Genomic DNA, 23,315 nt, shown 5'->3' with positions numbered 1-23,315 from the left:
AAGGCATTAATTATGTCCTTGTAACAATGAAAAAATTAAAGTATAATTTGAGAAGAATCCCAGTAGACTATGCTTTAATTTGAGAAGAATCCCAGTAGACTATGCAAAGGTTTCTAGGGCAATGGTAGTGACCATATCAGGCTTCCACTACTTCTGGAAACACTGAGCACATAACAGGAGGAATACTAAGGTACAATATCTAATAGTCACAACTTCAAGTACATGCCAGCTATTATCCAATGGGAATACCTGTCAGTGTCTGTGGAAGGTTGCTGGATTTCAATCCTTGGACATGTTGTTCTTCTACTAGCTATAGGAATTTTGCTGTTTAGCCATAGACACAAGAGCCTCTGTTAGTATAACATAAATATGTATGCCTGCAAACAACTAAGATTTCTAGCACCAACTGAATTTTGATCCATTTCAGACAGAAATGTTCAGATATAAATAGAGAATATCAGTTGTTAAGATGTGAAGAAGCAGTACTCTGTGACAGCACAAAGCAATCTTCGGCTAGTACCAAAAGTTCTAAAGTCAAATAGCTGTACAGAAACATAATATGTTATAAAACCATTAGGTGTTAAGAAATGTTAATGGGAAAAAAACAATTCAATTCAAAATAAACATCAACCCAAAAAATGAAATATAATTTAAGGTATCTGAGTATTGAGTCAAGTAATATATGTCATAACTGGGGTATGTGCAAGAGTGAACAACTTAGATAATTACAAGGTATATCTACACTGTACTTACCAAAGCCACTGCAGAATAGTTTAGAAACACTAAACTTGGCTTGAAACTAGCTAACTTAGATACTGATAGCAGTCTAACTCACTGCACCATGTTGTCAATGAGTTCAGCATGAACTAATTTACCCAAGACCATACTAGACTTCATGAAATCATGGCTAGACTTATCAGCCAGTAGGCAAAGTAGATATGCACCTTATAGATTAACTACAAAAGATACATAGACAGCATAAGCTGTACTGAACTCAAACTCACTTCACCAGATGTGTAAGAGGACAAGCATCTCTCTCTCTTACTATATATATATCTTAGGCCTCCTCTACATGTTACAGGTATCATGCAATTACCTTATATGACCAGCTACATGTGCAAAGTACTTAGCACACAATAAAAGGCTATTTGAGCACTCATGGTGCTCCAGCCAGGTCCCTCAGGACTGGAAAAGGGCCAACGTGATGCCCATTTTTAAGAAGGGGAGAAGGGATGAGCCGGGTAACTTTAGGCCAGTCAGTCTTACCTCTATCCTTGGGAAAACACTGGAAAAAATCATTAAAGAGCACATTTGTGAAGGTCCAGCAGGGGAAATGATGCTGCAAGGTAACCAGCATGGGTTCATCACAGGTAGATCCTGCCCGATAAACCTTATAGCCTTTTACGACCAGATACCATACTGCCTTGGCACTGGAGCTGAGGCAGATGTCATCTACTTAGACTTTAAGAAGGCCTTTGATACTGTTTTACATCCTATTCTCATAAGGCAGCTAGCAGGCTGCGGAGTGGATGCTTACACAGTCAGGTAGGTGACCAACTGACTTAGGGATCACACCTAGAGAGTGGTGGTGAATGGGTCGTTTTTGACCTGGAAAGAGGTGGGCAGTGGTGTCCCTCAGGGGTCAGTCCTTGGACCGGTGTTATTTAATATCTTCATTAGCGATTTGGACAAGGGTGTGGAAAGCACCCTGTCCGAGTTCACAGATGACACCAAGTTATGGGGCAAAGTTAGCACACCAGAGGGCAGGGAGTGGATTCAGGCTGATCTGGACAGGTTGGGTCAATGGGCAGAACAAAACAGGATGCAATTCAACAAAGATAAATGTAAGGTACTCCACATAGGGAGGATAAATCCCCAGCACACCTATAGGTTGGGGGATGACCTCCTCAGCAGCTCAGTGGCTGAGAGAGATCTTGGAGTCATAGTTGACTCCAAGATGAACATGAGCCAGCAGTGTTACAAAGCCATCAACAAAGCCTATCGCACCTTATTGTGCATTAGCAGATGCATGACCAACAGATCGAGGGAAGTGATGCTCCCCCTCTACACAGCACTAGTCAGGCCGCAGTTGGAGTACTGTATCCAGTTCTGGGCACCGCATTTCAAGAGAGATGCAGAGAATCTGGAGAGGGTCCAGAGGAGGGCCACTCATATGATTAGTGGCCTCTGTACAAAACCCTTTGAGGGGAGGTTGAGAGATCTAGATCTCTTCAGCCTTCATAACAGACATCTGAGGGGAGACCTTGTAGCAGCCTGTAAGTTTTTCAAAGGAGGACAACAGAGAATTGGAGATGCGCTATTTACCAGGGCACCCATAAGAGTAACTAGGAATAATGGGTACAAACTAGTGGAAAGCAGAGTCAGGTTAGACATTAGGAAGAAATTTTTCACAGTAAGGGTGGCCAGAATCTGGAACAGGCTGCCAAGAGAGGTGGTACTATCACCTAACTTGGAGGTCTTCAAGAGGAAGCTAGATAGGCACCTGATTGGGGTCATCTGACCTCAGTCCTTTTCCTGCCTGGTCAGACACAACGATCCTTCAGGGTCCCTTCTGACTCTACAATCTATGAAAAGTTTCAATCAGCTATAATGTTAGACCTTGCAAATGTGTATTAACTTCATCTGGTTGCTAATGAGTTTAAATTTGCACATGTAGCAGGGTCTCCCTTGGAATGGGGAGCTCTGTCAGTTGATTGGGCTCCCAGCCTCAGGGGTGCACCATGCCCAACGTGAAATTCCCAGGCTTGAGTGATCACGGCTGCTGCAATCTCCCAAGTTCTGGGGTGCGTGAAACCCCTGGGACTAGGAGACTGCAGCAGCCATGATGCCCAAGGTTGTATCTGTAGTGTAGTAGAAGGCATGACTGTGTTGATGGCATATTAGATCCCATCACACCTTTATGTACATGAGTAGGGGAGGCCTTATTTAGTGAGTTCAATTTCTAAGGGGCTGGGAACTGCACTAGAGGGGGCCATGGGCCCCAGGAGCTGCAAACTCCCCTGCCTCACTGCATCTGTGTGCTGCCCTACTGATCCCTACTCATCACCCTGCAACCTCACTGCACCAAACACTGCCCCACTAGTCCCCGTGTCCCTCTGTTACTGTTCTCCACTGCACTGCATGCCCCCCTGCTGCACTGAGAGCCCCCCTGCCTTCTCATTGTACCACAGGGCCTGCCACTGCTGTTCTCCATACCTACGCAGTGTAACACACAACCTCCCACTGCTGCTCTCTGTGACTCCCCTCTGCTCTCTGTGCCCCCTTGCTGCTTCTCATGTCTGCCTCCCTGTGAACTCCAACTCACATTTAGGTCCCCAACTGTGAACCTCCCCCCCGACCCTAGTGCATCACCAGGCTACAAATTCCCCTGGCACTTCAGGCTGTGCCATGCTGCACCACCCTGATCCCTAGGGTAGGAGCAGGGGCATGAAAGGGAAGCCAGATGTATGCGGAGCCTGAAGCCTCTAGCTGCTGCTGCAGCTGGTACAGAAGGGGGTACAGCAACCAAGTGGGAACCCAAAGGCCACAATTTAACCTCTCAGGGGCTGTATGCAGCATGCAAGCCACCAGTTGGACAGCCCATATCTATAAAGCGTATATCTACCTTGCCTTCTGCCTGACTTCAGACTAACACAGCTAACTACCTCTCTAGACTTATCATAATTAGTTACCTAGTTTCAAACCTGCTTGTATATTTCTTCACTACATGTGTAGTGTCTTACATGTAGACATACTCCCTATAAATAGAACATATGATGTCACAATATAGCCTACATATTCTCATTGGAGCTACACTGATTTGCACCTGAGGAAATCTGGCTCCTCACTGATATTCGTAAAGGATAGTTGCATTATTTATGAATAGCAATGCTACAGTTATACTAGTCATCACCATGACATAACAGACAATACTATCATATTACCAGTTCATGTTAGAACAACTAGCACAGAAAGCTTATAGAGTGCTCCCAAGAATTTATTTCCTGCAGTATTTCCTTTCTCTTCCATTTCTAAAGCCAGACTGTTAATATGAATCCAGTTATATATGCCTGAGAAGAAAAGAAAACATGACTAATTCATGTTTAAAAAATCTAAACATCATCTAACTTGTTTTTCTTTAGTCGATATGAAAATTTTAATATAAAACTCTCAGTCTAGCAAGGTTTGATACAACTGGAATATGTACTATGGGGAAAGAGATTCTTGACTTTCTATGTGTGTAATATCCAAGCATCATAGATCATCTTTAATACCACATTGGGATGCAAGTTGATTGAGTACAATGAAGTATTCAGTTTATTAGCTTGATGTTAAGGATCATACTTTCAAATTTTAGACTATAAGATAATTTCTCAAAAAAGAAAAGAAAATATTTCTGTGTGCCAACAAATACACCAATGGCCCGTGAAGGTACACACTAGCATATATTGCTGTTTTTATTTCAGTATGGTTCATTCCATTTTAAATGTCATTTAAAAAAGCTTTTGAAGAACCAATTTATGGGACAGGACATTTATGGAAAATATACTTTCGTTATTCATATCAAAATATAAGACAAGAGTATAGATTTAAGCTTTTGCTATAGTTTTGACTACATTTACTGTAGAATGTATTTTTTATTGTAGGCTGCTTATACTCATGGAGCATTTTATCACTCCCCTCATTCATGTCATGAACCCAGCGATCTTTCAGCAATACATTATATCTCAATAGCCATTTTCAGCTCTCACTTCCTACTAATACAAAAACTAAACTAAAATATGTGAAATATTAACAATGGACAGTTCAACTCTTAGGTTCTATTTCTCATTTCCTTACTGTTGTCTCATCCTCCCCAACAGACCATTCCAAGAGCTGAGAATACTACTAATCATTAAAAATAATCACATAAAGATTAATAAAATGCCCCAGGTACCCAGGTATACAAGCTTAGAACTGAGCCTTATATTATAGCTTTAATATACAATTCTTGGAGATTAATATACAATTTCAGAACACATTGATTCACCTGCTTGCTAGAAAGCCCTGTAATAACGAAAGATGCATGTACAATAAAAGCCATTTTCAAAACTCTGTAAGGAATGTATAATTTATGAATGAACAGAAAAATGTATGGAGGGTAGTACATTCATAAACAATGCTCAGTCAGGTTTAGTCCTCGAAGATGGGGAATGCTCTAATCCAATCCAGAAAAACACTTAAGCACATACTTATAGTCAGCTATCTCAGTATTTCCACAGATTTGAATGGGATTCTTAATGTATTCAAAATTATTCAAAATTAAGCATGCATTTATCGGTAACTGTTGGATTGGGCTAGAGTGGTAAGCGCTGTATAAGAGTGATTCCTCTCACACTCTTATACACACACAACTGAATCTAAAAATAGTTTACAGCCATTTCAACCTCTCTTCTTGGCATAGTTTACTTCCAGATCCTATATGAATGGGTTTCAACCTTTTTGGACTCAAGGCACCACTCCATATCTTTTGTGCATTGAAAGGCACCCAATTTCAAAAACTAAATGATCTACTATGGTGCTTACTTTCTTGCTAAGGAGCATGCAGTGGGGGACAAGCCTGAAGCACCATTTATCTGCTTAACACCTCACATCTTTCAGCCCTGGAACCCTGGTTGAGAATCACTGTCCTATAAGTTACTGATAACAATTTTTTTATTTAAATCTCCTTTCATTTTCAATAAACTTCTATTTTAAAGGAATGAGTCCCTGAAAGACCTTGTATTAGTAGAAGTCTAGACACAGGTTCTGATTTTGCAAAGATTCATGCACTTGATACACTTTGTGCACTATGTGTAGTCTCTGAATTCTGATCTCACAGAAGCCTATTTGAAGTTGGCCACTGACTGTGGCCAGGATTTCAGTCTGTGAGGTTAAACAGCTGTGCAAATCTTTTCTGAATCAGTGCCACTGTTTAATCCCCTATAACAGAGATATCAAACATATGGCCTGCATGCTGCATCTGGCCTGTAGAGCTGTATGATCCAGCCTGCGTTTGCTGGACCAACACCACAGGTTGTCCCAGGCCCCGTGTGCTGCATGTGGTGCGCAGGTAGAACCCAGAGCTGCACACCCTGCACACAGTACAGGGGACCAGCATGGGGCATGCATTGCATGCTAGATTGGCTTAGTATGCTGGCTCTGGGGCTGGTTTGGATGGGGCAATGCCGGAACCAGTGCACAGGGCCAATTGGGTAGGGAGCTGCAAGCAGCATGTACCCTGTGCTGGCCCCTGTGTAGTGTGCAGCACATACAGTCAGTCCAGCCCTGTGTGCCACGTGCAGCACACGCCAGCCCCAGAACTGGCTGTGCATATGGGGCCAGCATGAGGTTTGTGCTGCCCACAGCAAACCGGCTGGACCCAGCACTGAAGATGGCACAGGCAGTTCTGGGCATGGGCTGCATACAGTATCCTGAACTGACCCCTATCCTGCCTTCCAGGTGAGTCTGACACCCTGCCTTATCACATGAATATATCTAGGAGAATCCTGATTCTTTCAGAGCTAGTAGGCCAAGTTCATCCTTTCAGTGGCTTGCATAATTAGAGACTTTTATAAAATGTACACAATATTCTTTATGATCTGTTGAAATGACATCTTGGACACAAAACCTTTTTCCACCCTTTTTTTGGTCTCAGCTTTGCAGAACCTTACTTCAACTCTGCACACAAGTACTTACACAGACAGCTTGCTTTCCTGAATTGCAAGGCTGGGTTATTTCCCCCCAAGTACCTAATGATATCAGTTTCTATCATGTACTAGGATTAAGAAATGTCAGGTAAAATTCACCTGTTATAAATTTCTAGTGAAAAAAGCACTCTGGAATTACAATTGCTTTGTACTCCATAGCATAATTCCACATTTGAAATTGGCTAGATGTATATTTTTCTAATTTAGAGAAAAAAGAAGCTGGGGCCAACTATGTCAGTACTGAGCAAATATATTGTTAATTATGCTATAAACTGCTGAATAATAAATTTTATACAATATTCAATCACATCATTGCAGAAGTACTAATTGAATCTTGTACTGAAGAAAAACTATCAATTTGAAAACTACATCATCAACTAAATGGGAGAATGTATGCATAAGTAATAGCTTAAATGAGTACACCAGAATGAAGAAAACTGTCCCTCTCCTTTTAATGTTTAGTTGGTACATCTGTTTTGTTGATTTATAGTACTTTTGTTGAGCATACTGACCCACTTGCTCCTGTACAGCTCCCAAAGGGAGCTGACATGCATTCTCTTATAGGACCGCAAAGGGACATAAGTAATAGAAAAACCAAAAATGAAGAGTCAGTAACCAAAACTGTATGCAGAACCTAAGTACAAATGTTCATAAAGCCCCTGGCCAGAAGCACTCTATCACGCTTTACTCAAAGTACTGTAAGTTAGAGTAAGACCAACTGAACAGATATTTAGGCTCGGAGCCTGCCTTCACTGGTCAAGGTCAGCAGCCTGGGAGTGCTGTTGCACACCTCCCAGGAGGCTACTGTACCCATCTCCAAAGCCCCAACCCCTCACCAGCAGGTGACTGTCATCAGTGGCTTGGGGAGAGGGAGCCCCTATGCCACACAGTGCCCCCCCCCCCCAGATTGCTGTGTTGGGTCTGGGGGGCCAGGCCAGGTCTGCATGGCCCAGCCACTTGACAACTGCAGCCAGGAGCTTAAGCATGGGGGAAGGGATACATGGGACACACCCAGATTGCTGGGTTAGGTGTTGTGGGGGGCCGACGGGACTGCACTGCGTCTGCATGGCAGGAGGCTGCCTGGTTCGACCTTTTGCTACAGCGGGAACTTAGGGTGAGGGAAGGGAGCCCTCCTACTACATGGACCTGGCCTGCCTCCCCCCACTAGACCTGGAACAGCAATCTTGGAGGGAAGGGGGAACATGGCACAGGGCTGCCTTCTACCTCACCCCAGCCTGTTCACAGCTGAAGCCAGGAACTGCAGCATTGGGCTGCCTGGCATCACTAGGAACTGGCAGTGGGGGAAGGGAGCCCCTCTGTTCTGCAGACCTGGCCTACCCCCACCCGACCTAAGCACTGGGGGCAGAAAGAGCTGTTGGCATGGGGGGGACTCTTCCCCCATCCCCATCTATCTGTCCAAAGAGGAGATAGCCTTTTCTGTGACAGCCTGGGGGAGGACCTGGAGAAGATGAACACCAGCTAAGGTTATCAAGCTGCCCAGAAAGGGGCCCCTGAGTTGCTGGGGGAATGTGACCTACCTTGACTCTCAACGGGATGCTGTAGAAACATTCGATAAAGCACTCTAACCTAAAGCACTTTAGTCTGAAATCCATCATTTTTAAAGCACTTTATGTGCAGTAAACAACTGTTCTGTTAGAGCTGTAAAGCACTTTCTGCCCACTTAACGCATAATAAGTGTAACATCTACAATTAGCCAGAGAGAGAACAGGCTAAAGGTAAACCCACATAACACTGATAGGGTTGTAATGGATTAAAGAAACAGTTTTGTAATGGACTAAAGAAAAATCATAATTTTTACCTGAGAAATACACAAGATTTTCCAAAGGCCAATTTATTAGGATCAATTTAGCTCTTCTTTACTCTTACTTCCTAAAACTAGAAAATTTATCTTGTAGGCTAGTACACACAGAACTAATACTGAATACTTTATCTTAAATATCTTTCGGGCCAAAGATAATCTCTAAGGGATCTCTAATCCAAATATTTTTATTCCAACAACTATACAGCTGTAATATTCAGGTACACATACACATGACTGTTTCTGCAAAGTTAAACATCTACATTGTGCTATCACAGAAAAGTGATCAAAATAATTTTAAAACTTATGTCAGAATTAATTTCACTAACAAAATGGAGATATAACTTTGTACTATTTTAATATTCATAGATATGTTTCTATACTATTTAATAGGTTATACTTTGGCATTATAATTGTAGTAGTTTAAAGATCTTCAGGCTCTGCTTTGAATAATTTAAAAACCTGGGGGAGGAAGGATCATAAATATAATATATTACAGGATGGGAGATCAATGGTCACTTTTTTCCATGATGCTGTTGTATTTATCCTAAAATAAATGTAACAGCTTTTTGCCAAAAAAACTTCTTAAAGACTTTAGTTAGACCTTTCTACCGCAAATTCCCGGTAAACCAACTGGCATTTTGTCTAAGGAAATACTTTAGGATTGGTCACCGTATGCACTACACTACATTAAACTTACACTATATACTTGCTTCCAAAAGTCTGTGCTCTATATATATTGAAATGTATTGCTCACTAAGGTAAGGGTTGACAGTAATCAGACATTAGTTTATTTAAATCCACTTTCTGGTACTAAACAGTAGTTTATATCAAACTGCTTCTTCTTTTGAATTCCTTTCCCTCCACAAAACAACCCAGAACATTAAAAAAAGATTAAAATTAAAAAGTTCAAAAGATTAGTATCAATCAAAAATCACCCCTGTTTTTTCTATCCTCAAACTAAAATGAAATATTTTAATCCTGAGAACAGACAAATATATAAACATGCATTTTCAGGTGTGTAAAGAAAACTGAAGGACATAAATTATTTTTGTACAGTACTACAATAAATCAAACTACATTAAATTATGAATATATTCCTTTCAGGTATATTCTGTAACACTATGCTCTTTACTTACCCATAATTTTCATCTGTACCATTGACTACATGATCTGCCCATGAACTTGCACCATTGTAACACCTTTACAATGCAGTTAAAATAAAGAGGTTTTATAAAAATATATTAATAACACTATAATTCATATGACATCCACTACTAACTAATCTGGAATTTTTCATACGTTTTTAATACATTTGCTGAAAGAAAAATGGACCCCTTTTTTGAAAATGGTTATGTATGTTTTTTCCTAATTTAATACTCAACTTATTTCAGTAAATCAACTCTATTATTTTCAACAGTTATCTTAACTATCAACTTGTACTCTAGGAATGTCCCTAATTTTTCCCCATACAAAACTGCCTACAATTTATGCTCTTTGTGTGGAATAATACTATTCCTAATTAACTTGAAATCTATATACAGTATACCATATACACTATAAAACAACACATTTCTTTATGTACTAAAAGTTCCTCTAAATATTAAAGCAAACACTTTAAAAACTTTTTTTCATTTTTTCTATTTAGTATTTCCTGTGGTTTATTATATTTGTTTATTTTTCAGGCAGAGGGGAGATTGTATTCAGTTCAATTTGAACAATAAAATATAAATCAATGAAACTTCCTATTAATATTATTCTATGCAATATTTTATTAGCTATATAGTCGAAATATTTGTAACATGATTTTAGCAAAATTAGTTGAAGACAACATCATGGATGCATCCACACATGCAGGCAGGCGTACTTGCAGCAGCTCAAGTACCAGCGGCACAAATTTGTGCCAGAGATTTTGTGCCCCAGCACATGTGTCTGAACATGCACTTTGGTATGGAGCAAATTGTGCCACTTGGGGCAAACTGACCCTGCCTAACTGACCCTTCTCCTGGATATTCATCTGGGGGAGCTAGAGCTAGAGCTAGAGCTAGAGGCTGGGACCAGCGCCTGTGCTGGCCCCAGCAGTATAAAAAGCTGCCCTGACAAGCAACTCAGGACAACTTGCCTTCAGGAGCTTCTAAGGCCCAGCCAGTCGGTACCTTGGGACACTAGCCCCTTGTGCCAGCTGGACTGCTGAAACAGCCCTAACCTGCTGCCTCTGCACCCTCTACTCACTGCAGCAGTCTAGCAGTGGGAGCTGCTTCCTGGTTTGTGACCTGCTGCCACTTGCAACAGCATGAGGACCCTTGGACCTGTGGTCCCATGGCTGCACACCTGCCAGACCCAGACAGGGGCTGCATGACCACTTGGGCTGTGATATAGGCACTTCCGCAGAGCTGCCTACACCCAATGGGCCAGGGGGGGACAGCTGGCCTTCAAGCAGCACTGCTGTCATGTCCTCTTGTGTCCCCACTCTGCCATCTGGGCAGCTGTCGCCCAGAAGATGTGCTCGTTGTGGTGGCCAGATTTAAACTGATCCCCAAATAGCCAGGAGATCAGCCCCCTTCATTCATTAGGATGTGGAGCTAGCTGCAGCTGGACCCACAGCTGCTTTGTAGCACTGAGCAGCACTGATATGCTGGTGTCCTGCCCCTACCCATACCCTTGCCTCTCACTTCCAACCCACAGCCTTGCCAGTGCCCCTCACTCCTGACCCCACTCTCTCATTCCCAGCAGCAGCTCCATTCCAGCACCACAACATGCGTTCAGGTGCAGCAGTCCTACCAACTGCTTTGTAGCTGTAAGCAATGCCAGCCCTTACTGTTCTGCTCCCTGTGCCTATGCCAAGGTCCCAGTGATTCCAATGCTGGGTCTGGGAAGCCCTCAACTGGAGCTTAGGAGCTGGGCTGGGCAACCCCCTTCCCTTCAAGGCCAGCTTCCCTCTGCAAAGGCTGCTCTAGGGGGTCTCCAAGCCCAGCTGTAGCAGCCTCTCCTACCTGAAGCACTCTCCCATCCCCTACCCCATCTCTCTCTCTCTTTCACACACACCCTTGCTGCCACCCGTGGCCCATCATATATACCCATAGACCCTGCTGCAACCTCAGTTACCACTCTGCCCACCACCACACAAGCCCCCCAACTAAACCTCACACCCATCCTCCTGCTGCCACCTCCACCCCTCCCCCCAGCTCACCACATACCCCCAAGTGGTTCCTGGGACCAGGGCTGCATGTCTCAGCACTGGTGTAGGCAAAACGTAGGGGTGCAGTGTGGCAGTTGCCCCTACAGCCATGGCTCCTGCCAGCAGGTCCCATTCCATTTGGTGACTGGACATGCAGGGTGTGAGATTTGTGGTGGGATGTGGGGGAAAGGTGTGGGGTTTGTGGGGGGTTGGGGGAATTGTAGGTCGGTATAGGAGTAGGTGTGGAGGTTTGGGGTGGGTGTGGGTGTTGGGTTTGTGGGACTGTGTGTAGGGGGTTATGTGGAGTTTGTGGGTGGATTGTGGGGGGTTCATTGGGTGTGGGGTTTGTGGATGGGTATGTAGGTGGTGTGGGGGTTTGTGCAGGTGGTTTGTAGGCATGGGGTTTGTGGGTGGATAGTGCAGGCTTTATGGGGAACTATGTGAGGGTGGGGGTAATTTGTGGGACAGGTGGATCCCCCCACCCACCACCTCACGGCACACAGCCCCTGCTGCAGCAGCCAGCAATGCGCCCTTGGGGCACTCATGGCCCATTGCAGGCAGAGCCCCCAGCAGAGCATGGCGCTGCTTGAGAACTGGGGGTTACACATGGCTGCCAGAGCTGGCCTGGTTCACTGGCATGCACCTTCAATCAGAACCACGCCTTCCTCCACATGGTAGGCATGTGTAGGCAGCAGCTAGCCCAGCCTGATGGTGTGCAGATCCTGCCTGCAGTGCCAGGAGCCCGGGGTGGTGGAAGGAGCTGACCCAGTTCTGCTTGAAGTCATGCACCAGCGAACTGGGCTGGCTGTGCACATGTAGTCCCTAGGTCTCAGGCAGTGCTACACACTGCCAAGGGGTTCTGCCTGCAGCGGGCCATCAGCACCCAAAGGGCCCACTGCGGTTGCTGCAGTGGGTGCTGTGCACCATGCGGGGAGCAGATGGGGGACCCACCCCTCCCACACAGTCCCCCCACCCCAATACAGTCCCCCTACCCATACACAGTCATTTCCCCACCCCCACATCCCTGCTCACCAGGGCAGAGCCTGCATCCCAGCCATGCCCCACTTCTATTTCCTTCAGCATGCTGAAGCAGTGTGCTGGAGCAGCAGGGGCATGTGGCAAATGTAGAGATACACTTGCTGGGTGTTAAAGCATTTCTTTGGAGAACCCAGCCTCCAGTTGCTTTGAGACAAGCTCCAACAGCGTGCCCTGTGCCATTTTTTTCAGCGTGTTTTATTTTGATACCAGGATTTCCCAGATTTCCCAGTATCAAACTTAGATTCCATACAGCATATTTGCAGCTCAGGAAACATGTTTTTTGTTCAAGGCATGCCTTCTGTGGTGTCTCAACCTGCTTTGAGATGCCACAATAGACACATACTCACTCATGTGGATATGGCCCATGAAGTATTCAAATCACTCCATTTGATATATGGAAATGGCAAGAGGAAAAGAGATGTGGAGCAAATGTGACCGCTGAATGAAACATTTGTCATTCTTCCAGAAACCCCATGATAACTACCTTAACATGTACTATTCTACATCTCTGGGAACACATTTAAATCATAGAACTGAGTTACAGAGATGGTGATATTGACTCAAATATAATAATATCTGGAGTAATAGATTTACTATAACGTGTTTGCAACTAATACTCCACTGGTTTAGCTGATTAATGATCTCCTCATGACAGCGGATGTGAACCAAGGCTGAGATTCACAGATTGTTCTGAATTTAAATAAGCACTATTTGAAGTGCCCTTTTAATCTAGATACCATGATCTTATCCAATTCAGAATTCTGTTATATGGTAAGTATACTTAGTCTGTAAGTATTCTAAATACTATGTCTTATCTATTTCTATTATATAAATGAAATACCTTTCTGGAGTATGAGTAGTGTCGTCATAATATGTATTAGGCACTCTTCTCTCCTGCCTAGTCCTCCTAAATATGAAATAAACAGCACAAATATTTTAGACATTTGAATACTGCCTGCCTTACTCTGATTTTCCTCACTGCATTATAACCATACTGATGTACATATTGTAGATAACATGATTGATGTACAGCAATATCTACCAAAACAAATATTAATAGCTAAATTCATTAAAAATACATTTTTACATTCAAATAGTGCTCTGCCATGATGTATTCAGGACTTGTGACACATTCAAATATGTTTTTTAGCAGGCCAGAGTCATATGAGAATGTATGTGCATTTAAGTGAGGAATTCAGGAAATTTTAGAAAAATTAGGGGATGGACTTTGAGAAATCCCTGATTGGTAACATCAATCAAAATCTTGTATATTCTTAAGTGCAATGCAAGAGAACATCAAATGGCATTAAAGCACAATCCTTTTGATGTAAAGAAAGGAAGATAATAAGAGGAACATAGAGGCAAATTAAAAGAATAAGGAATTATGTAGTGTCCTCAGAAATTGAGTGGGGCTTTGAGATGGCAAAGAAAAGAAACTAAGTCCAAAAAGACTTTGATAGAGTGTAAGTAGTGAGTACTGGTATACTAGATTAATGGAATCATTTCATGTTCCAATATATTTGTGTTAGAACATTTGTACTGTTCTCTAATTGTAAGCACATCCAACTGCCAGTGCAATTAAATGGGGTGTTTGTGGAGATATGTCCTGAGGTCTGAACCGAAATAATTGTACTGAACTTGTGAATTGGGAGAGGTAAATATAAGAGGGAAGCAGCCAAATGATTGGCCAACGTTTAAAAAAAAAGACAAGATAATGAAAAGGAAATGATGCTCTGTAAGTAAGGGTAACTGAAATTATGCCTAAAATGAGTTGGGTATCAGCACTACCATATTGGCAATTGGTACTACCATGTTTGCTACCACAGTAAACAAGGTCAAGTAGAATTTGAGTAGGTTACTGGAAACCAAGGGGTTCTTTAGTTCGCACAGTGTATTTATAAGAACAGGCTCCAAGCAAAAGCCATTCCACAGCAGTAGCGAAGTCTACAAAGAAAAGCTGTGAAATGGTCTAAAGGCAGTCTGATATTAGACTTTTTATAAGCACAAGGCGTACACATACAGGAAATTCAAACAAATTCCTACTCTGGAAAGGAAGTTCAATGACACTGAAATGACTAAAAGATAAATAGAGAGCAAATGGAATGACAGGAGAGATATAGGAAGCTGGAAATCTGGATGGCTGGGAGACACAAGATGGAATAAAGCTGAAGGATACAGTGTCTAGGAAGACTAGAAGCCAAAGGAAGAGCAGTATGAAGAAAATGCATGCAGCTATCCAAAACTGATGTTCCCAACAGGTATTCCAGCTCAACAAAAAAGAAGATCCCAAGAAGGAGACTGATGAAGGTATGTGGCTGAATGACGGGAAGTCACTAACTTAGAAACAGTAACATCAAAAAGAAAGCAGCAGCAAGTAATACATTAAGGAATGTAGAATCTTTTTATCAAGATGAAAATACATCTTTGGTCAAGATGAAAAAGATAGGACTTTTTCTTAAGTTGTAATACAAGGAATATTACAAAATGATGCTTGTTATCCTGATAAATAGTATAAAATCTGCAAACATTATCGTGTGTAATACAAATGACATCTGTGAAAGAACATTTAATATAATCCTGCAAGATTTCATGGACCTAGGAAAGGAATTGAATTTGGGGTGATGTAGGTGATCTTTTTAGATAAACCATGTTAGGTAAAAGGAGGTAGAAAATGGTCAGGAAAAAAAAAAGAGCAACTGACAGAGCTTGGATTTAGGAAACACTTCTGTTGTAAGAAGACTCTGAGCTAGTAAAATTTGGCAACTCCATTTTTTAGCTACACTGATTTACACCTTCTAATTTGTCCTGAAATCTGAATCGGAGAAAATACCTTTTTACTCTTATGTAAAAATTAAGTATGTAGCTAGACATATGAATTGCCTGATTTCATCTCATGTTTTCAAAAGTACTTTACACAATGATTTTGCCTGAATTATTTTTTTTAATTTTGCCATATTCACTTAAAGAGATCTGACTGTATTAAAAGTACATGACTATTATTCAGAAGATATGAAATCAGATACTCAGTAGGTATAAATCAGCATAGTTCCACTAGCACAAATGAAGCTAGCACACTTTTTGGCACCTAAAAATTTGGCCCCAGGAATATACAGCTTTCATGGAGAACTGTTCTGATACCTCAGACAACTTGGACACCATCTTGCTCTAGGCCTCTGTTTCCTCATCTCTAAACTGTTAATAGCCATGTTTACCTTCCACGTGGAGGAACAATGTGAGGACCAATTAATACCTGTAAGCAGCCCTGAAGTCTTCAGATAAAAAATGCTTTAGAGATTTTAATTTATTACTACTATTTTTGTCACCCTTCCAGTTACGTACTGATGACTGAGGTACCTTTTGATTTTTCTCTGCAATTTGGATATTATGCAAAATTATTGTTTCTGTTACTTCCTGAATGAAGTTGAGTGACTCTCCCTCTTATCATTCTCATCTAAACTACTAAAAAGCATGGCTTTTTTCAGGTTAAACCTCAGAATTATACCCATAAAGCAACTTATCTTCAACAGAAATATTCTTCCTGAGTTTAAAGGGAAGGAAGTTCAAAAGGTTTCAAGACTTTGACATTATAGCCAATTGCTATGTCAAGGTTTAACATTATAGCCAATTGCTTTAGCACTGATCAACAACCTTTTCAGGCTGTAGGACAGAATGACCAGCTTAGGTCAGAGAGGATAGGATGGTATTAGGACCCAGCTGCCATTGCTTCTCCCCATCACAGCACCATAGAGATGCTTGTCACTGAATATGCAGAAGTCCAACACCCATGGACCAGATTCAATGGCTCCATGGGTCAGATCCAGCCTGCAGGATGTAGGTTGCCAACCCCTGCTTAAGGGGAAGAGTCCTGTGGGACTGAAAGTTCTGGTTACTATTTTGCTTTTGTCTCTAAAACCAGCTTTATTGCCACTTAAACAGCTTTTATTCTGTTTTATTATAAATTGAAACTTTAAAAAAAATCTGTGAGGATTTGTTCCTAAATCCTGTGAGGATTTGTTCCTAAATTTTAAAACAACACGGCCATTTTAGACTGTCCCTGGAGCTCTTAACCCCTGGATTATGCTGCACATAAATACCTTTAAATGTCTTAAAGCACCTATTATGATGCTCAAAGTTACGTCACTCCAAGGCAGGATTATCTCTGATCTGCATAACCTTGTTCCTGTTCCATTAATGTGTGGCCACTCCCCACAGCTGTGCTGCCCAAGTAGAAGTCCTCCAGTATCCCAGGATGCAGTGACCCCTCCCCCACATGTTGTTTCTGCATGCAGCTGAAGATAGCGACAGTCTGAAGCAGGTCAGGGTCAGTGGGGAGTAAAGGGGAGGGAGGGTGAGGCATGGAAAGCTGGAGCCAATGCACCAAGATACTACTGCAGGGCAGACAGAGTGTGGCCCAACATTAGAGAAAGAGGAAAGGTACATGCGGCGGTGTTGAGGATGCAGATGGTGCTGCAGAACGAGTCTCTGGTATAGGCTCTGCTGCCCAGCATGGCTCCATTGCTGCCTGTCTCAGGAGCACTGCATGGTGCCACCCTGCAGGTTTCCTCCCACAGCACCATGCCATGACTGGTAGAAGAATTTAACAGCCGCAGTGGCAGCAGGGGAGAGGAGGAGATGAAAGTAGAGGTGGAGTAGGGGGAAGGGGTAGGGGAACCTCATCATGGTGAGCCAGCCCATGACAGGCTCCAACGGAGACAGGTAACATGGACAGTTACATGTTCCCACCCCTCCCCACAACCTCTCTCTCTCACTTCCCTGCCCAAAGAGCAGGGCTAGAATCCTGTCCTGGTTCACCAGCCCTCTACTGAAAAGTCACAGCTGTGTCAGTGGGAAAGAAAAGTTTTTAGCTTTAATGTGTGACTGCACCAAACTCCAAGCTAGCACTAAGCCAATCAACATTTGTGCAGCATATTTTATATAAGCTATTATTGACTAAACTTCCCTCTGCATGAACTTCCTTGTTTGTAAATAGGGACAATGACGGGACTTGTGAAACTAAATTTATTAATGCATGTCAGGGACTTAGCAACTAGAGAATGATCATTACATAAATACCTATAACAAAATATTCATTACTCTATAAGTATTCAAATGAACCTCTACCAGAATTTATCAGCTAAGCAGAGTGGAATTTTCAAAAGACTTAGAATTGACCAAACTCTATTTACTTTGAAGTTAATGGAAATTTTACCATTGATTTCAAAAAGAGAACAGTTAGGGCCAACAATGCACACTTTTGAAAAATCCTAACAAAATGTAGAAGCTATAAGAAAAATCCATATATTCATTGATATAACCTACTTTCTGAACTTGGTTGTTTTTTGTTAGCAAATCTTTTACTTTCTCTTAGAATTTAAAGCTGCAATTATTAGCTCTGCATAATCACTCTTAAATTAACATATTTATCAAGTAATCACAATAAATTATGCAGTATTTTTATTGTACAGGTTTAATGCATAAAGCATGGATTGCTTCATTCTGAACCTGAATGATTAAACTTTAAGTGGGAGAATAAATACTCTGCACCAATTATACCTCTCAAGATCATAGTAAGCACCCTCAGAATAGGTACGGCACATCTTACGGGAACGAAGTAATCTGATTGCATCTTCACAAAACAGAGGATATATAGTATGATCCTTGCTGCCAAAACATAAATAGTAAACACAATGAAAAGCAACACAAAGATGAAATGAGGGCAGACACACAAGAAAAGTAGGAAACTTTAGAAAGGGGTTAACAGAAACAGAACTCAACCAATATAAAGCAGAAGGAGAAGTAAGAGTATTGAAGAATTTAGTAAAATCACAAGGAAAAAAATTAAGATAAATTAACCTGCAGGTAAAAATATAACGATCATGCTTTGGAATTGTCTTTTATTAATGTCTCATACTGTTTAAGAAAGAACTGCATATGACATCTGCAATTCCATTATATGCTGAGGCTAGTTGATTTTATATAATTTTAATGGACTCCTTCAAGACACAATGGAAACAGTACAATATAGTTTCATTTTTATTTTACCACATATGGACTTGGAAAACTAAAACATGTAAAGAATAAAGCCTTGGTATCTAAATATGTACCACTTGATAGTACATATGTTTTTTTTAAAATTATATTTCTTATTTTGATACTAAATTCAGTGCTTCTTACTTTTATCTTCTAGCACTATACAATGATTTTTAAAGAGCCAGGGGAAATGTAGGTACACACAGGTACATGCAGCATTTATCCACAGAGTCACACAGAAAAAATATATACCTGGCATCTCTGTGTTGGTGGTCAGTGGACTGAGTATATCGGGACCGAGGTAGAGTGAGATAGTGACTGAAAGCATGGCAGAAACAAAAATACAAATGAGACAATAAAGTGAAGATGGAATAATGCATACAGAAAATAAACAAATGTTAGAAAGCATGATAACAGAGCAGCTTTAAACAAATTGCCTACAAATACTGAAATAATTACTGAAATGGCAAATTTGAAACAAAGTAATAAAAATCAAAATTAAGTAAAATACTTGCACATTTTATTATATGAACATGTTAACAGCATGTTACCCCTTTTGACCTGAGTAGCTACTAAAATTCAGGGTGTAGTAAATTATTCCAAGTAGGAGGGGAAACTGGTAACCAAATCAGCTATTTATCACAGAAATCACAGAAATGTGTCTGGAGGGAAACTCAGTTCCCCACTCTGAAACAGGATTAGCTATACCTAGAATAACTCTGACAGATGTTTGTCTAATCAGTTCTTAAAGGTCTCCATTGCTAGGCATTCAACAGCTTCTGTTCCTAACCTAATTCAGAGTTTAATTATATTTAAATAAGAATCCTCGGTTCCTTCAAACTTCCATTACAGGTCATGTTTTCTAAGCCTCTTTTGATTCTTGTTTTTACATCTTGTTTTTACATCTTTCTTAATGTGTGGTGCTCAACTGGGCAGATTTTTCCAGCTGAGGCCACGTTAGAGACAAGCAGAGCAGAATAATTATCTTCAAGACCCTATATATGGCCTACCTATTAACACATTGCAGCACTGCATTGCTGACCTATATTTAGGACGTGATTCACTATAAATCCAAGGTCCTATTTTGCAGTAGGTGCTTATTTATCATTTTGAATTTGATCATTTGATGTTACTTCCTGAGAGTAATTCTTTACTGTTATATTACTGAATTTCATCTTATTACTAAGGAGAAATGCTCCATGGGAGCACCAATGACTTGGCTGACACATACTCTTAAATGAAGTCCACAAGTGAAACCTACCATTTTCACCAAGGTTTATGTATAACAACATTTGGAGAAAACAAAGGTATTCACATACTAATTAGCCCCCCGCCCTCCACAATGATTGGAACCAGGTGTTCTTGTCACAAGTCCTGGGATCCTTCAAAAATTTATATGCAGATGAGGCCAAGGGCATCCTGGTTTGGCTCCACCTCACAGATAGTGGGGCCCCATTAATCATATGTGACAGGCTGAGAGGGGGAGGGAGGGAGGGTGACCAAGGGATTCTGGGTGAATAGTTTGGGTCCCTATTTGATGATGTTTGCCAAACCTTTAGGGCTAGTTAAAAAACAGGACTCACTGGAAATGGGAAAGAAAGTTACAGCTCAGCTGTGGGAATGAAGGGGAAGTTGAAACGTATTCAATGTAGTGGCTCATCATGATTTGAAATCGAGTCAGTGCATGCGCATTACCATATATCTTATTAAGATGGGTTATATTAACTTATCCTTGGGGTTGGTTCCCATTATTATGTTTGCCCCATATGGATTATATGTTTTATAGTCATGCTCAACATAAGCTGCATTTAATTAACTTCATAGTTGATTTCCATTATTGAGCACATGCTGATTTTGGCATAAGTTTAATGACAAACAAGGTATTTTGAGAGTTTCCTTTGTAGATGAACATAATCGAGGGGCTTTTCCCCCCATATTTTTTAGGGGGGAAAACCTCATCTTACATCCAAGTAAATACAGTAAGTCATGGTGAGTGGGGGCGGGATTAGCAGTTCTGCAGGTGTTAGCAAGTCATGGTCAGCTGGCAAGTCTGTAGGGAGGTCAGTGAGCCTATGGAGGGGGCTGGGTTTTTCCATGCCATATATGTGTTCAGTGATTGGCCAAAGGTTAGATTAATCTATGTAGATCACCTCATAGATGAACTAAACTTAAATTGGGCCAGGCATTTTTTTGCCCAGTCTAACATTCCAGAACATCTATACTGTTCAGTACTTAGATTAACCTAACCCCTAGATAGGTCAATCTGAGAGCAAATACATGTGCTATTAATGTGATATAAGTTTACTGCACAGTAACATATTGCTCAGTAAGTCTTCCTCAGGAGCACATCTACATGTGGACCCTGTTGGAAGCAAGCCTATTCCCAATGGGAGCAGCCCAATACAGGGCTGCTCCTGCCCTGCTCTGCCCCACTGCAGCATCCAAGAGGAGCTCCAGGCTCCCTCAGGTTTCTGGCCCAGTGGCTAGCGGGGGGCACAGATATGATCCCAATGTGTACTGGGGCCAGAAGAGCTCTGCTGGCTGCAGTGGCAGCTGTCTCCTGAACCTGTGGCTGAGCAGGAAAGCAGAGAACTCTCCAGTCCCAGTGCTGCAATGACGCTCCTGGCACTTTTAATTAGCATGGATCTCAGAGCTGCGCTAATTTAAAATGCACCCTCTGCTTCCTGAACCACATCTATAAACTCCCTAAGATATTGTGTGCTCTGGTCCTCCTTTCCTAAGTGTTTCATTCCTTAAGTGTTTTTGGTGGTGGCAGATGACAGAACAAGAAGCAATGGTCTCAAGTTGCAGCAAGGGAACTTTAGGTTAGATATTAGGAAGAATTTTCTCACTAGGAGGGCAGTAAAACACTGGAACAGGTTATCCAGAAAGGTGGTGGAAGCTCCATCCTTGGAGGTTTTCAAAACCCAACTACACAAAGCTTTGGCTGGGATGATCTAGTTGGGGCTGGTCCTGCTTTGAGCAGGGGGTTGTATTAGGTGACCTCCTGAGGTCCCTTCCAACCCTAATTTACTATGATTCTATGACCTTTATGACCATTTACAATCAAGAAAATAAGCTTTTACTGTATTCCCTGTTAGTCGCAACTAATTATGTAGTGAGATCCCAAATAACTGAATTTCATGGGATCTTACCTACGGATGAAAATTTCAGAGATTGTTACTACTGTTCTGCAATGGAGAAAATTAGCCATTTTTTAACAATCTGAGACAAATGTTCCAAAGAAAAGTACACTAACAGACAATGACAAAACCATAATACATTATTATCCTATCATTAAACTTTTACCAACATTATATTTTACTGTATATAAATGCGAAGTGACAGATACGTAGATGTTCTGAATTAGGGGAGTAATTAATTTAGGCTGTATTTTCTTTGGCAAAGAACAGACTCTTTGTATGGGTGAATAAGATGTTTATGATGAAACAGTTTTCCATCAGAAAATACAGTTGTGTTAATATTGATGTATCAAATGTATCAACGCTAATGGTTTTTAGCAAGAATTGAATTAAAATTAATCATGTTAAATTTTTCATTCCATGTGTTAATGTTACAAAATTTCATTTAAGTAGGGTAAAAAATTGCATACTGACAGAAGTTCATTATGTCAGAACTTCATCTACTTTTCAAAAATATGTACCTTTTAAAAATTCAAAATTTCATCATGATGAGGGATTTTTCCAGTCAGGCCATGTAAGTCAGAGTGTACATTTGCATGTGCGTGTGACTGTGTGTACACACACGCACATGCTCAGACCCCTCACTGCAACTCAGTATATGTAATTCCAGATTTTCCCAGTCACCTGTACTTCTGTCTCTCGACCTCTTTCATAAAGGCGTGATCAGTAAGCAACCTCAATAAATATGCAGTGCTACCCTGCTGGCAGTGGTATATACATGCTGACAGTATCAATCTAAGCCTAAGAAAAGGAAGTGACTTGATTGCAAAACAGCATGATAGCAATAAACCGTGTTTATAAATATTTGGTTAAACAAGTACAAAAATACACAGAAATAACATAGAATTAAACACTGCAATCAAAATCTGAAATCTAATATGATCACAAGTCCTTTATGCTTCATTAATGCTCATATTTAAGAATGAAGAATAAACAGTAAAACATTAATTTCTTGAAATATTTATGTTTCTCCAGGTGCATCTGCAGATGCATTACTGTGCTTTTCCTAATGCATGTTAAATTTAGTACCTCCAACGTGAGGTATTCAATAAATGCACATTAGGCTGTGCTAATCTACAGTACCAAAAGCACATGTTTTTGTGATGCTTGATGCACAGTAGCCTATTTTACTGCGCATTAGCATAACTGCACATTTTTTATGTGATGCTTTAATGAAAAAATAGGCTACAGCATTAAAGTACACATGTATATGCGCCCCCTCAGAAGTTTCTTGATTCTATCAAGAATAAGTAAAGGTGTTTTTAATTCAATCTACGTCTTTCACAATTTTATAACACAGCATAACATAATTACATTTT

At 41.2% G+C, this 23,315-nt stretch overlaps 1 protein-coding gene across 3 annotated transcripts in view; it reads right to left on the bottom strand.

Annotated features, from left to right (window-relative positions):
- The window catches only part of RIMS2 (regulating synaptic membrane exocytosis 2), an 899,878-nt gene that overhangs the window by 250,607 nt on the left and 625,956 nt on the right, over positions 1-23,315 (bottom strand). The window contains exons 18-20 of one of the 3 annotated variants that reach the window (XM_090040478.1): positions 19,046-19,111; positions 18,317-18,424; positions 13,605-13,670 (exon numbers count right to left, since the gene is read on the bottom strand). The exons of the other annotated variants lie outside the window; for them this stretch is intronic. Coding sequence (XP_089896604.1) covers positions 13,605-13,670; positions 18,317-18,424; positions 19,046-19,111 — 240 coding nt within the window. The remainder of the gene's footprint in view (positions 1-13,604; positions 13,671-18,316; positions 18,425-19,045; positions 19,112-23,315) is intronic. 3 annotated transcript variants of the gene reach the window in all.

Source organism: Crocodylus siamensis, chromosome 3 (assembly GCF_052110815.1).
Source record: "Crocodylus siamensis isolate JL-2025a chromosome 3, ASM5211081v1, whole genome shotgun sequence".
NCBI classification, from domain to species: Eukaryota; Metazoa; Chordata; order Crocodylia; family Crocodylidae; genus Crocodylus; species Crocodylus siamensis.
The sequence above is the reverse complement of the archived record's forward strand: the minus strand, read 5'-3'. Positions and strand labels throughout refer to the sequence as shown.